Source organism: Sus scrofa, chromosome 11, assembly GCF_000003025.6.
Source record: "Sus scrofa isolate TJ Tabasco breed Duroc chromosome 11, Sscrofa11.1, whole genome shotgun sequence".
Lineage (NCBI taxonomy): Eukaryota > Metazoa > Chordata > Mammalia > Artiodactyla > Suidae > Sus > Sus scrofa.
This window is the reverse complement of record NC_010453.5, coordinates 50,774,923-50,790,705: the sequence shown is the minus strand read 5'-3', so window position 1 is coordinate 50,790,705 and position 15,783 is coordinate 50,774,923. Positions and strand designations below refer to the sequence as shown.

Genomic DNA, 15,783 nt, shown 5'->3' with positions numbered 1-15,783 from the left:
TTTTAATCCAACTTTTATGAGTTTTCTCAGTGTTAACCACAATTCAAGTGGGGGGTGTATAAATTTAAAATAAAAAAAAAAAAGATCGTCTTTCAGGAATGAAAAATAAACGTAATCTGAAATCAATATTTATGAAGTTGTGATTAATTGACTGATGACCAAATGATTACAAAACGTCTGTCTGAAACATCTACTCAAATTTATTAGCTTTGACCAAAAAAAATTAAAAAACAATCTGAACTGGGTCAATGAAAGAATAATGCATGCCTAATCAATTTTTAATAGCACTTAAGATTTTATATTTTTTTAACTTGCTTTTAAATAATTTATCATAAAAATGAATCTGATTTAAACAAGGGGTAAAAGGTGTTCCATGGCTATTTGATGGTTTTCTTGCAAAGAAATTCAATTATGACTGACTTTTTATTACTGAACTACTTTATTAATAATAATACATCTTGCACTTACACGAAGGCAGTTAGCCAACAATCGCAAGGAGTCTACATGAGATCTAGGATTTAGCTCCAATTCCACCCTTATCAGGTAGTTTAACTTCTCTAGGCCTCCATTTCCTGATTCGTGAATGGGAAGGCCTGCATAAATCCCCCTAAGAGCCTTTCTAGTTCTGAATGTTTATAATTATAAGGATTTAGGAGGTTTTAGCCCATCCCATGTTCTCTGTCTGATCGAACTCCTCAGGTCACAGGACTCCTCATGGGGCTACAAAGAAGCTGAGAAAGAAATTAAGCAGAAAATCAAGGAGCCAGGTAATCTGTTTTCCTGTTAAAAGTAATGGCAGCATTATTTAATGATTTGGGCCAAATAATGTCTATTTAGAACATGATTTGTCAAGAAAAAAGAAATGCCCCTCAGAGATTAGAGGGAAGAGAGAATTCCTGGCCTCCAAGCATTTGCATTATTTAGAGCAAAGCCTGGGAATTGGCCTGGAATCAATCTGGACCTAGAGAGAGTCCTAATCAGCCTGTATTGCTCACAATATTATTCAGGGGTGTGTGTGTGTGTGTGTGTGTGTGTGTGTGTTTGTGTATGTGTGCTGATCCACAAAGCATTAGTGAGCAGAGCAGGTATGTTATGGTATGATCCTCTTTGTGCTTATGCTCACAGTAATATATGCTTGAAAAATGTAAGAATATGCTCTAGAATATGGATGGTGATTATCACACAGGATCAAGAGGTGAGGCAAAGCCTAGAGGAACTTTTGCTTATGATTTTATATATTTATAAATGACTTAATTTTCAAGATGATTCTTATTATTTTTATAATTAGCAAGATGTAATACGGGGCTTCCCTTTTGAAGTGAAAAACAAGTAAACATAAGTTCAAAGCAGCCTGGGTGTGTAAGAAAGGTAGTTTGTGGCTAAAGGAAATATTACCCTTTGTGGACTAGTCACTCAGTACAGATACTAGATAAATCAAATACAATCCCAGACCTTAAGAAACAGTCTGTTGTGGGAGCAAAGACATAAACAACCAACTATAAAAAAATGTGATTAGCTTAGCACAGAAATAGCTATATGGACAGAGCACTAAAACAGCACTGAGAAGCTGTGACAATGAGAGCAAATGTGGGAAGGGATGTTAGAAATAGTCTAGAATTTAACATTCCACTTAAAATGTAGGTTAGATTATTTATTTGCTTGCTTTTTAGGGCTGCATATGAGGCATATGGAAGTCCCCAGGCTCAGGGTCAAATCAGAGCTGCAGCTACTGGCCTGCATCACAGCCACAGCAATATGGGGTCTGAGCCACATCTGCAACCTACACCACAGCTCACGGTAACACTGGTGCTTAACCACTGAGCAAGGTCGGGGATCAAACCCACATCCTCATGGATACTGGTCGGATTCATTTCTGCTGAACCACAATGGGAACTCCTACGATTTGTTAAATATATTTTTGTGACTGAGTATTAACATCAAGCATTAGGATAATTAACAAGAAATGAACTTCCCCTAGTAGCTTTGGAAAAATCTTTTTAAAAAAATGTTGGAGTTTCCTGGTGGCTCAGTGGGTTAAGGACCTTGCATTGTCACTGCTATGGCTAGGGTTTGATCCCTGGCCCCAGGAACTTCTGCATGCTGTGGCTGTGGCCAAAATAAATAAATAAATAAATAAAATAAAAACTAAAAAATTGTATTTAATATGTCTTCCAACTGCACTGTTTCCAGGGATCAGTGTGAAGGGAACATGCTTGATCCTATAGCCCACTCGGAGGGTGGGAATGACAGGTCCTAAAATTCTACCTTAGGTTTAAGCAAGGTGAGAATAGGGAAGAACACAGTAAGGTGGGGAAATGGCAAATCTTGAATGACAGCGGGTAATGACATGGAGCTTTCCCATTCTGAAGCCTGAGATCTACAACCAGGAATGTGAACTACGCATTAGCAATAGCAAAACATGTGAAGCCTAGACCCCATTTAAAATGACTCCCAACAGCCAGGAAATAGCCAAACCAGATGACTTTGAGGCCAGGCTTTCTGAAAAGTGTCCATTAAACAGACAATCAATAAGACTGTTTTGCCCAGATCTCCAATTCCAAGCACGTGATGGTCTCCGATTCCTAGGAAATTAAGTTAGGGAGCTGTTTGGAAGAATTCTCACTGTCACCTGTGAGCTGATTTTGACCTGCAGCTGGGCTACTTCAAGTGAATTACTAGCTGCTCCAATCTCATTATTGTCTGTTCCCTTTGTAACTGTGATAGTAAACATACACTGACCTCATTCAATACACACACACTCTTTATCAAAAGTTAGGAAGCAGAGAGGTTAACAAATAATCTATAGCCAGTAGAGCTAGAAAGTTGTTCAGGCAGGGATTTCTACTCTCACAGCCCAGGTCCAGAACCACTTTCTTTTAACCACCAGACTGTTGCTTGCAATTCTACTGCCGCCCCCCACCCCCCTCCCTGCCTCACGATTAGTAAAAGCAGTTTCATTGGTTTTGTTTTTGAATCTCCCTATTCACAGATTGTATGTTTGCATAAACTGATCACAATGGCTCTTCCTCCCTTTAAAGTATAAAGTACAGTTAAATTCCAAATGTGATACTTAAGATTCACCTAGGAACTTTTAAGAGTTTTTCTTTTTCATTGGTAGGAAGTACTAACTTAAAACCTCACACATTCTTCTCCGGAGTTCAATAGCATAGTGGTACATTTCATATCCAACCTGGCGCATGAAACGAAGGCTTTAAACGCTTGAGCAAGCACTATTGGGAGAGTAAGGATGGCTCGCACTGTTTGCAGCTTTCTCACAAGTGGGTGTAAATCAGAGTCCACGCCCCCGGTCCTTAAGCCTCTTAGAAACCACAGAAGGAACCACAGTGAAAACGTGTCTTCAGGGAGAGCTGCGATTAAATGTAGCCGAAACATTAGTCTCTGCAACAACTTAAGAGGCAACCACTATTTCTTGTTTTTAAGTGACATCACATCACTTGAGAATGTGGAGAGTTGAGAGCGGCAGATATTTTGGAAAACATAAAATGCAGCGATAACGTCTTTCCTCTTCCCTTTTTGACTGCACCGCGTGCTTGCAAACTGTGTCGGGTTTAAACTTCAGGCGGAAAATTCTTCCCCGCCCCATCCTCCGAAAAAGATTCGGGAAATTTAAAATCCTCTTTCGCATCTTCCCCTCCTCTCTCCACTGTTATTTTTTCAGTTAAACTTTCAAGATCCTCGATGTCCCTAGTAAGCTACTTTCCCTCCCATTCGCAGGACTCCTGCAGTTCCAGAACCGGGAAAAGGTTTTCTTCAAATTGCAAAGGAAAGGAAAGAAGGGAGAAATAAGCCTCGGCGGCCGCGCATTGGCGAAGCGCGTTTTCGTTTTCTCCGCCGGCGCGCCGTGGCCCTGCTGGGCCGCCGTAGCCGGCCTCGCGCGGCCTCTGTCGCGGCGAGAAGCCGCGGTCGGCGGGACTTCCGTGTTGGCGGGATTCTGAACGCTGCCATGGCTCAGACCGTGCAGAACGTTACATTGTCGCTCACTCTGCCCATCACGTGCCACATTTGCTTGGGGAAGGTAATGGGTGATTTGGGACACGGCTACGAATCGGGGTCGGACGTGCAGCAGCCCGCCAGACCCAAGGGCCGTCTCCGTGTAGCGGGGACAGGGCGCGAGGCGCCTGGCTGGGTGAGGACGCCGAGCCGCGTTCTCCTCAGGCCGGGGAGGCCGCGTCCTGGGGGACGGAGGGAGCGCGCAGTGATTCGTGCGGTCGTCTGCGAGCCTTTCGGAGGAGGATGACAGCGGCCTGGGGTGTGGAGGGAGGGCGGCCTCACTCGGGCCATTCCGGCGTCGAAGGAGGCCTGGTCCGAAAGGAATCGGAACAGTTTACGCCCGTGTGCAGTCCCATCAGAAGCATGAAAGCACGTTTCCTGGGAGCCTCGCTAAGGTTCCTTCGTCCCCTGCACACACTAGAGTGTTTTGTTCTTGGGCCTCCAGTACTGGCTGGGGAGTCTTGCCCATTTCCGACATCATTTCCATGCCTTAACCCGGCCTTGAGGGTGGCCTTTGCTCTGGGTTCAAAATTTGAAAAGTATATAGAACGTGCCCGTGAATGACGTTTAGAATGAGAGGTGTCGTCTTTAATTCCGGCAACGGAATCACAACCTGGAATACCCTCTCTGTAATGCAAAAGGTGTCTAAGGTGTTTGTGAAATCAGGTGGAGAAAGTAGTTCCAAATTAGAAACGGAGTGCTGAAGGTTCTAATGCATTTGTCTCCTTTTTCATTTCCGTTTGTGACTCCCATTCGACTTTTAAAAGGAGCTTTTTATTTTTTATTTTTAGTACTTATTTATTTGACTGCGTAGGTCAAGAAGGGAGATGTTTTTTTTTCCTCCAGTTTTTCCCCCACTCTGAGTGGTCTTTATATTTGTGGTTGCATGTGTGTTTACCTCCCCCCCCCCCCCGAAACTACAGCTGCAGCTTAGAATTGAGAAATACAAACTTCATTGAGCAGACGTTTGCGTGTCAGCCAGTACGATTGTCTGCCTTAAGTCTGTGTGAATTTCGTGCAGTTCAAGAAGTCCTAGGAAGTCAGGCTTGGTAGAAACTGATAACTCTTGATGTCCATCAGAATGAAATGTCAAGGAAATAGCAAAGGTGCTGTGGGAAATATAGACGTGGCTTGATCAAGTCGGACTGGCAAGATCAGGGATGGCCTGTGGAGGGTGGTTTTGAGCCAGCGCTTGCTACCACTTCCTATATACATAGCTGGGAGGAGGAGATGTTTCTGTTTGCCAAGGTCTGCATTTGGCTCCTGACTTGAAGTTCCCACAAGTGTGCCTTAAATTCTGAGTCAGGGTGCTCCCAACAGTAGCCTGAAAGGCTGATAAAATATCCTTAGGAGATAATTTTCACTTGGTCTTAGTTGTACACATGATACCTAGTCTCCATAAGTTAATAGGCTGTCTCTCGCAATTGTGTTGAAATTGTGTTCTGCCTGCCTGATTTTCCCCACCTATTATGTTTAACAACAATGATAGCAAATAGAATATAATGATTTTCAAATTACAGAATACTTTTGTATGCATTTAATTATTTCATCTACTGATCTCACCAGTGCTGTGAGATATGTAGGGCTGGTTTCCCCACTTTTTAAATAAGAAAACAAAGGCTTAGCATCTCGAGCATTTGAACCGCTGCTGTTACCATTTGTGTCTTTAGTAGGTTATATTTCCTAAACTCACTTGAGCTCCTGCGTAACAGCACACACTTTTGGGGTGTGTGTGTGTGTGTCCCGCCATGGTTAGCTGTATTCTAGAATTAAATTTGATGATAAAAGACTAATGATTCGTAAATAGGCATTTTTTTCTGTCTACAATGGAGGCAGAAAGGCATGATGGTTGGGGGCCTGAGTACTGTGTTCAGACCACATGAGTTCTAATCCAGGTCTTCCAGATACTAGATGGATGACCTTACACAAGTTACCTAACCACCCTCAGAGTAGGTTCCTTATCTGTGCAATGGGAATGGTAACAGTATTAATGTTCATCCTTGTGCTTGGGCGGGTTGGGTGAAGTAATGCATATGCAGTGCTTACCGTGAAGTTTGGCGCTTCATGTTTGATAAGCATTAACCATTACCGTGGGCACTGAGGCTCAAAATGAGGAAACCAGCCTTTTCTAGTAACTGTTCTTCGCAGTTGCTTCGTGAGGCCAGTGAGCTAACTCCGTAAAGATTTACATTCCCAACAGAGTGGGACCTTTTTGTTCCGGAAATTGCCGCAGAGGTTTTAGCTGACTCCTCGTCACCGTTGCCTTTTGTATAGTTAAAGCCGATCTGATCTGCTTGTGCTACTCACACTCCCCCACATCGGTATTTGGCGGGTACTGGAGAGGGCATGGCCTGGAGTAGTGCCACATTCCCAGGGTCGCTTCCATCTCCCTGACATACAGTATCTCGGGCCACCTCTGTGATCTGCCTTTAGGTCCTACCTGGCTAGCCCTCTTCTAGAGAGTCATTCTTGTGCGGCCTTCACCATTTGTCCCATACAGATTAGCAAACTTCATTTTTTGATTTTTCAGCAGAATTAGAGGCCATTATCCCTGGAGAGTTACTGTGGAAAAAAAAATGGGGGGGGGTGCATGTTACTTAAAGAAGATAGGGGTAAGGGAGACCTTAAATCTGAAGAGATAAGATAGATGCTGATTGAAATAAGGTTGGGGAAGAGTGGAGGGGAAAGTATTAGTGGAGATAGCCTAAGTGCGTACATGGCCAATGCTTTGTCTTTTGAATACAAATATACTTAGAAAGGGAAAGTTCAGACATTTTGCATTTACTACCTCTGACTCTAGCTCAGTCTTAAAAGTGGATTCTCTCTGCCCAACAATGCTTAGCAACCTTGACAGTATCTTAAGTAAGAACTCTGTGTGGCCTGAAGTAGTTAGGTGCATCCTGTGAGATGATTTATATATAAAAATTTCCTGCCTAATTTTTAATTTTTTCTATGTCTTGGGCTAATAGGCCAGCAAGCAGAAATATAGAAATAATCTAGCCCAGGTTAGGTGACATTTTGGTTCTGCTAAGAATGCTGTAGAGGAGTTCCCGTCGTGGCGCAGTGGTTAATGAATCCGACTAGGAACCATGAGGTTGCGGGTTTGATCCCTGGCCTCGCTCAGTGGGTTAAGGATCTGGTGTTGTCGTGAGCTGTGGTGTAGGCCGCAGACTCGGATCGGATCCCGTGTTGCTGTGGCTATGGTGTAGGCTGGCAGCTACGGCTCCGATTCAACCCCTGGCCTGGGAACCTCCATATGCCATGGAAGCCGCCCAAGAATTGGCAAAAAGACAAAAAAAAAAAAAAAAAAGGAATGCTGTAGACCAGCATTATCTCTAGGTAATTCCAGGGTTTTATCTCTTCAATTAGAATTCAAGCTGTGAAACATGTTGTTGAATGTGATACTTTTATTGACAGACTGCATTTTGCTGTGAGTGAGAGGCAAATGTTAGTGAGGGCCCACAATCAAAGGACAGAGGAGGTTCTCAAGAGAAGTGCCAAGCAACTAGACTTCCAAAGCTGTTTAACTTTAATAAATCATATCCAGGTAATTCCTCACTTACAAATCCAGTATGGGGTGCCACACTTTAAAAATAAATATAAATAAACTGGAGTATTTGAAATTATTTGGAAAAGAGTGGAAATTGAGGTTGGACTATAGTTAGAATATACAATATAGTGTTGGAAAAAATGGACATCATAGCAAATCTTTAAATAATTAAAGTATTTTCATTTAAAAAGGAATCAAGCTTTGTGTAGCTCCATAATATTAAGATTTTGTGCTTAATATAGATACAAGCTTTCTGGCTGAAATAATCAGAAATAAAATCAGCTTCCTTAAGATGTGGGGTGTCTGTCTCTTGATGTGGGGTGTCCATAAGAGGATGGGTTGTTTCCCACTCAGAACATTATGGAAAGGAACCCTTCCTTCACGGAGTTCTTGTTTTTCCTTTCACTCATATTGTTGATTAGAAATCTTGAAAAGATAGTGCTGGAGACAAGGCCTTAAGCAACTTAGTGTCCTCATTCTAGGTTGACTAAATTCATTAATCAGTGTCCATCAGGGACTGTAGATTATTCAGCAAGCCATCCGCCTCAGAACACTGAGCCTGTGTTTGAGTCCTGATTGCCTCTCAGTTCCCAAGAGTGGATTGATGAACCGGCCTTGTATATGATTGTCACAAGTAATTTGCTTTGGGGAAAAAAAAAGCCATACACAGTGTACGTTCCATATTTTCTCTCTTTTCTATATTAAAATGTTTGAAGAATGCAGACATTTCCAGAAAAGTGTAACAATATTGTGTTTTCGCATATAATAAAAAAATTAACTCAAAAAAGTGTTGACATATCCTAATAATTTTTAAGGTTGGTATGTAATGGCTGACATATTTACTTCGCAAGTAAGATTATTCCAGTTTATTTTTAAAGTGTTCTAGGTAGGGGTGAAGGTGGGAGAGGGGAGGTGTGTTCGCTTTCCTCTTACCTAGGCAGAAGTGGGGACCCAGACCAGTAGGCATTAACTAACTTTGTTCTCAGGGTCACACATCTTTCAAGTTCTAGAACCTAAATCTTTGGTCCAGAGCCAAAGATTTCCTCAAATACAGTAAGAGCAATCTAGGAATTTTATTTTTTAAAAATTCAAATTCCTAAGGCTGAGTAGGTGGGCCCCTACTGCAGTCCTTTCTACTTTCAGCCTTGTTTTTCACAGTCTTTCTGGGTCTCCACTAGTGAAACCCATAAAGTTTTGGCATTAGGTGCAAGAAAGAATATTCTGTGGAGTAGAAGGATTAGCTCTAGTTCGTCTAGCTTTAGCTTCTAGTAAAGGTGACAGAAGGACAGGTGAGTTGATTTTAAGTGTAAGTGCCAGGCCAGTTGGTAAAGTTCATCCACTGCCTTTTTCCTCCCATCACCTTCATCTCTTCAGCCCCTGCTGATTCCAGTGTCTGGTTCCTAATCTCTTGCTTCTTTCAGGCATATGTCCTCTATTTCCAGGTTATTGTTTACTAAACCTGCTCTAAAGAAGAAGGAACTATGTTATGGTTGAAAGAGCACTCGGTTTGCATATGTAATGGTGGTTGAATGCTGGCTCTGCCACTTAGAAGCTGTGTCATTATTTCCTGGAGTCTCAGTTTCCATAGCTAAAAATGAATTTGATACTATCAACCTCATTTGGTTGTTAGGGGAATTCACGTGACTATCCCAGACCATTGGTTCCCAGCGGAGTGGCAGTGAGTTTTGTCCCACAGAGATATTTGTCAATATCTAGTGCCATTTCTGATGGCCTTCAAGGAGGTATTATTCACATCTAGTGGAAAGAGTAAACATCCTCCAATATACAGAACAACCTCCCACAACAAAAAGTTTTTTGTTCCAAAATGTTAGTCGTTGCAGAGTTGACAAACCCTAAGCCAAAGTATACCTCTTGTTAGGTAGTAAGTCTAGGATGGCTATTAATGGGCAACACCTTTAGGCATCATTCCTGCCAGGTACGTTTGGGGATTTGGGTGGTAAAGGCTCTTAAAACTGAAGCATCTTCAGATAAAAGAAATTAAACCGCATAGTAGAATTATATATTATAGGGTTAATCTTTTGTACCTAGGACTACCCCCTTGGTCCATTCCAGTGAGAAGAGCCCCCTTTTCATGGCTTGCTTTGTCTTCTCTCCTTCCTCTTCACCAGCCACAAGGAGCATTACCCTCGGAAATCACTTTAGATATGCTTACTCCAGATAAGTTTGGAATTGTGCATGCCACTTACCTTTGCAGTTGTCCTCTTGCAGTTTTATTTCATAAGAGTACTTACTGTGTTATTGCCACAGATCTCATTTGAGAGTAAATTGGATATAAAAACTGATAACATAGGCAAATTATGAGTATTTCTGTATCTTGAGATGATCTTATAAAAGAAAATTATTTGTGTGTGTGTTTTGGTGTCTCATATATATATATATATATATATATAGCAGGGTCTGGGTAGAGGAAGGTAGGTGGACAGGAATTGAGGGTGGGCTAGATTCTTTGTATTTTGCTTCTGTCGGTTATGGTCAAATAAATAACAAGTAATTTCTTTCTTTTTTTTTTTTTTTTTTTTTTTGTCTCTTGTCTTTTTTAGGGCTGCATCCACGGCATATGGAAGTTCCCAGGCTAGGGGTCTAATCGGAGTTGTAGCCACCAGCCTACGCCAGAGCCACAGCAACGCAGAATCCGAGCCGTGTCTGAGGCCTACACCACAGCTCACGGCAATGCCGGATCCTTAGCTCTCTGAGCAAGGCCAGGGATCAAACCCGAAACCTCATGGTTCCTAGTCAGATTTGTTAACCACTGAACCACCATGGGAACTCCCAAGTAATTTTTTCTAATAATTCTCTTTTATAGGTTTCTGTTCTCCCAAGTAAATTTAAACCATTGTTTAGAAATCATCATCTGGTAGGAATACATGGTCCAAAGAAATGAATTAGTCAACTGTTTCAAAATCCAGCACAGTGACAGTCACAATACCAGATATTGAACAGTGAAAACGATTCTCCTTTGGGTGACATTGCCAGTGACTCTTAGTAGACAGAGACAGGTAGTCTGCCTGCAGTTGTTCTTCTTTGTCATTTTGGCAGATTAAATGGAAAGGTGAAACTTTCGCTTTTTCACAATTTGGCAGTGACTGTTGACCTTTTGCTTCTTGAAACTCTTTTAGGAGCATTATCTCAGCCTTTCATTTTAATAGATCAGAATTCACTTCTATTAATCTTAGAGCGTGCATTGTATCAGTTGTAGGTAGACACTAAGATGAGCAGGACGGTGGACTGTCCCCAAGGAACCTGAAATCTAATAGGGAAGGCAGGGTATAAACAGTTTTCCAAGTCCAGAGAACATTAAGTTGGTGCATAAGAAGCGCCCTTATGAGAATAGGACAAAAATCCAGTTAATTCTAAAAGGATTAGTGAAGGCCTTACAAAAGAGTCCTTTGATTCTCATCAGAATTTGAAAGTAACATATGATTTTCATCTTAAAAGATGGAAAAGGTTTTGGAGTTCCCGTTGTGGCACAGTGGTTAATGAATCTGACTAGGAACCGTGAGGTTGCAGGTTCAATCCCTGGCCTTGCTCAGTGGGTTAAGGACCCGGCGTTGCCGTGAGCTTGTGGTGTAGGTTGCAGATGCAGCTTGGATCTGGCGTGTCTGTGGTGTAGGCCGGAGGCTACAGCTCCAGTTAGACCCCTAGCCTGGGAACCTCCCTATGCTGCCGGAGCGGTCCTAGAAAAGGAAATTAAAAAAAAAAAAAAAAAAAAAAAAAAAAGGAAAAGGTTTTATTTTGATCGGGAAAGTTGGAGGCTGGTAGGACCTGTCAAGCTAAAAAATGAGAGCATAGTAAGCAGGGAGCCTCTACTATTCATATTCTTATTAATGAAATCAGGTGGATCTGTGTGGTTAACGTGTAGATTTTGTCAAATATTAAAATAGAAGATCAAGGGAAATGGCAGTTTAAGAACCAGATTATGTTGTTCTTTAAATGCTGTACTTAACACTATGAGCAGGAGAAAAAACGCTTTTGCAGGAGAGCCGTGAAAGCCAGTGCTCCATATTTTAGACAGATAGCTCTGACGTTGGTATGGAAGGTAGACAGGAACGAACAGCAGAAGCAAGGAAGCTTGGGAGGTCATTGCAATAGATTGGAGTAAAAGAATGAGAACCCGAACTCATCATTGAAGATGGAAAAAAGGAATAGATGATAGATAAAGGGACATTTAGAGATAGGTCTGCCACGTTTCAACTATTTGGGGGTGTGCTTTTTTCCCACATTGTAACCTCTCTGAAATCTGGCTGTATCTTAAAAGCAGTGGCATCTTAAAATTGTCAGCATTTCTCATTCTTTCGTTTTTTCTTGGTGGTGTGTAAAATATGGGTACATCTTAAAATTTCTGGCTTCTTAGACTGATACGTGATACCAGGATTTGATGACAGATTAGATGGTGAGGATAAGTAAAAAGGATGAGCCAGAGACAGTTCTTAGTATTCCAGCCCGAGTAGTGAGGTGCTAGTGCCATTAACTTAGAGAAGAGGGGGTGCAGGAGGAGCAGTGAGTATGTTTTGGTCAATCTTGTTTTTGGTCATATTATGGTTGAGGCAGTTTTAAGAGCCCGTACGTGGAGTTGGCTCCTGGACAGATGAATATAGTCCTCTTCTTTTTCTTCTTTTTTCTTTTCTCTTCTTTCTTATCGTTAGAGACATTGCTATGTGAAAGTTTCTATGCTTACGTCTCTACATTATTAAATCTTTAACAGTACCTGAATGACAGTCGTACTAGGTTCAACCACAGTTTTCAGAGGAGGAACCTGATGCCGCTCTAACTAAAGGGCTTACCCAAGGTCAAACTGCTCAATAAGTAGCAGAGCTGAAGCTGGCCCCAGGTTTGTCTCTCAGAGATGAAGCTCTGCCATTTATTGAGGTCCAGTTACTGAGGATTCTTAGGAATTGTCACCTTAGAAAAGATGTTAACACTGTGTGATACATGAGATTGAGAGAGAAAATAAAACTGTCAGCTAAGATGTCCCAGAACAAAACATTGTGAAAGCAACTGTACCACCTCCTGAATTTTGACTGTAAGCATCTTGCTCTCTGTTCCTCTTCTCATCATACTTATTCTCCAGCATTATTTCAGCCTTACCAAGACCCATTGGTTGACTCTGTGACTCTATCACTTTTTCACCATCATTATTGCCTTTCACATACTCAGCAGTGTTTTGTTTGCTACATACATGACCTAGTAAATTTATTTCCTTACCTTTCGGAATAGCTGCTTTATTATACTCCTGTTTTCTCACGTCCACATCCCTCCCTGCTTCTAATTTGTAGTTGGTAACCTCACCTCATATTTAATGACAAAATATAAGCAGTTGAAACAGCTGGAACTTGAGCTCTGTCACGTTTCTGTCAGTGGATCTTCCAGCCACTTTGTATTTGTTCTTATACCCTTGGTCCTCCCTTCTGTTAAGATGGAAGATAGATCTCCCTCCATTTAAGCCAAAATCTGCCCCCGCTGTACTTTGGATCTCCTTCTCTTAAGTCCTTCTTAGGGTTTTTTCTGTCTGTGGCTCTAAGCCCTCCCCATCTTCTTCCGTCATTAATTAATAGCCCTTTTTGCTGTATCATTCTCATTATTACTCCTTACTTGGACACATTTTTGTGCTCTCAAGAGAACTGTTTAGGAGTTCCCGTTGTGGCTCAGTGGTTAATGAACTCGACTAGCATCCATGAGGATGTGGGTTTGATCCCTGGCCTCGCTCAGTGGGTTAAGGATCTGGTGTTGCCGTGAGCTGTGGTGTAGGTTGCAGACACTGCTCAGATCCTTAGTTGCTGTGGCCCTGGTGTACAGCTCCAATTGGACCCCTAGGTTGGGAACCTCCATATGTCACAGGTGCAGCCCTAAAAAAGGGAGAAAGAGGGAGTTCCCGTCATGGCTCAGTGGTTAACGAATCCGACTAGGAACCATGAGGTTGCGGGTTTGGTCCCTGCCCTTGCTCAGTGGGTTAACGATCCGGCATTGCCGTGAGCTGTGGTATAGGTTGCAGATGTGGCTCGGATCCTGCGTTGCTGTGGCTCTGGTGTAGGCTGGCGGCTACAGCTCCTATTGGACCCCTAGCCTGGGAACCTCCATATGCCGTGGGAGCGGCCCTAGAAATGGCAAAAAGACAAAAAAAAAAAAAAAAAGGAGAAAGACAAAAAAAAAAAGAAAAGAGTTTCTTCAAGAGGAAGTCTAAATCTATGCTGAATTATCTTCTCTGTTTTGTTTTCTCAAGTTCATGTTCATAATCAAGGGAGCGTGTAAATGTTTGGAAAGCCAGACTAAGACCAAAGAGCTCTTTACAGAGCGACTTCAAATGATTACCTTCCTGGCATGGATTTTTATACATCTGTGATTTCTTTGAGGGTAGGGACGCCTTTCAAATTAATGAATAATCTTAGTATTCTTCTGAGGCAGACTTAGAGCAGCACAAGAGTTTTCTCTGCAGATAGTTGGCGGTGGTTCTGTCTTTTCATTCTCCTTCTCGCTGACTCCCTTGATCTCCTAGTCCTTAGTGCAGAAGGACTCACTCGACAATGGTGGTGTTATTATTAGAACCAGAAAATATTTTAAATGGCTAGAAAGTGTTTTGAGTCCCCTAGTAAAAGTATCCCATGTGAATCAAGTGAAAGCTTAAATGTTTTTGTGTCTTTATTTTATATTGTTAAGTCTGTGCTATTTGAAGACTATTAAGTCATTATTCCTTCTGGCAAGTTTCCCGATTAATTGAATTTTAAATACTGTCTTAATATCAACCACTTCATTGACCAATCTATTATTGAGTGCCTACTATGTAATAGATCGTGTTCTAGGTACCATGGATTCAGAAATGAATGAGTCGAAGGAAGTTCTTACTCTTTGGAGTTTTCATTCTAATAGGTGAGATAAACATACATTTTCAGTAAGTGCATAAACAGACATATAATAGAGAACTACAGCAGCTTGTCTTTTCTGTTTTCCCTCTGATAAAACAGGTACACTCAGTCAAAATACCTCCATCGTTAACGCTGAGCAAGCCACCTATTTTTTTTTATCATTTTTTTAAAATTGTTATTTCCCCAATACAATTTTTTTTTTCTACTGTACAGGATGGTGACCCAGTTACACATGCATGTATACATTCCTTTCTCTCACATTACCATGCTCCATCATGAGTGACTAGACATAGTTCCCAGTGCTATACAGCAGGATATCATTGCTTATCCATTCCAGAGGCAATGGTTTGCATCTATTAACCCCAAGCTCCCAATCCATCCCACTCCCTCCCCCTCCCCCTCGGCAACCACAAGTCTATTCTCCAAGTCCATGGTTTTCTTTTCTGTGAAAGGTTCATTTGTGCCATACAGTATTCTTATTTTAAAAATGGAAAATCCAAGGCCTGGATTTATAAAATGTACTAGAAAAGATGAGTCAGATAATTGCATACACAGAATTGGACCCCAAGCCTCAACCCCTAGTCAGATGTTCTTTATTTTTTTATTATTTATTTATTTATTTATTTTTTTGTCTTTTTGCCATTTCTCGGGCCGCTCCCGCGGCATATGGAGGTTCCCAGGCTAGGGGTCTAATCCGAGCTGTAGCCACTGGCCTACACCAGAGCCACAGCAACGCAGGATCCGAGCCGCATCTGCAACCTACACCACAGCTCACGGCAACGCCAGATTCTTAACCCACTGAGCAAGGGCAGGGACCGAACCCACAACCTCATGGTTCCTAGTCGGATTTGTTAACCACTGCGCCACGACAGGAACTCCCCTCTGTTCTTTTTTAAATGAAACCTAGTTCTGATTTTTTAAATGAAACCTAGTTCTGACTAACATATTATACCACTTAGATTAAAAGGTAGCTGTTTTGTCTGTTACTCTTCATTCTTTACCCAAAAGTATTGGGCAAAGGATTCAGGTGAATGTGAGTAATATCAGTTGGAGTGAGCTGGAACTCACAGACAAAAAAAAAATGAGACTACTTATTCCCATGGAGAGCTCCTGCCTCCTCATAGTTCACCCCTTTTATTATTTTATTTTTATTTTTGTTGAAGTATAGTTGATTTACGATATTTTCAGATTGCAATGCAGTGATTCACAATTTTTGAAGGTTATACTCCATTTCTAGTTATCATAAAATGTTGGTTCTGTTCTCTGTGTTGTCTAATATAAATTTGTAGCTTTATCTATTTTATCCATGGTATCTTGTACCTCTATCCCTATGTGGTCCCTCTC

General features: G+C 41.7%; 1 protein-coding gene across 1 annotated transcript in view; it reads left to right on the top strand.

The window, feature by feature from the left end:
* Window positions 3,882-15,783, top strand: part of RNF219 (ring finger protein 219) — a 44,932-nt gene continuing 33,030 nt past the window's right edge. Inside the window, exon 1 of the mRNA XM_003131038.5 lies at window positions 3,882-4,036. Within this exon, the coding sequence (XP_003131086.3) occupies window positions 3,965-4,036 (72 nt within the window). The 5' untranslated portion in view covers window positions 3,882-3,964. The remainder of the gene's footprint in view (window positions 4,037-15,783) is intronic.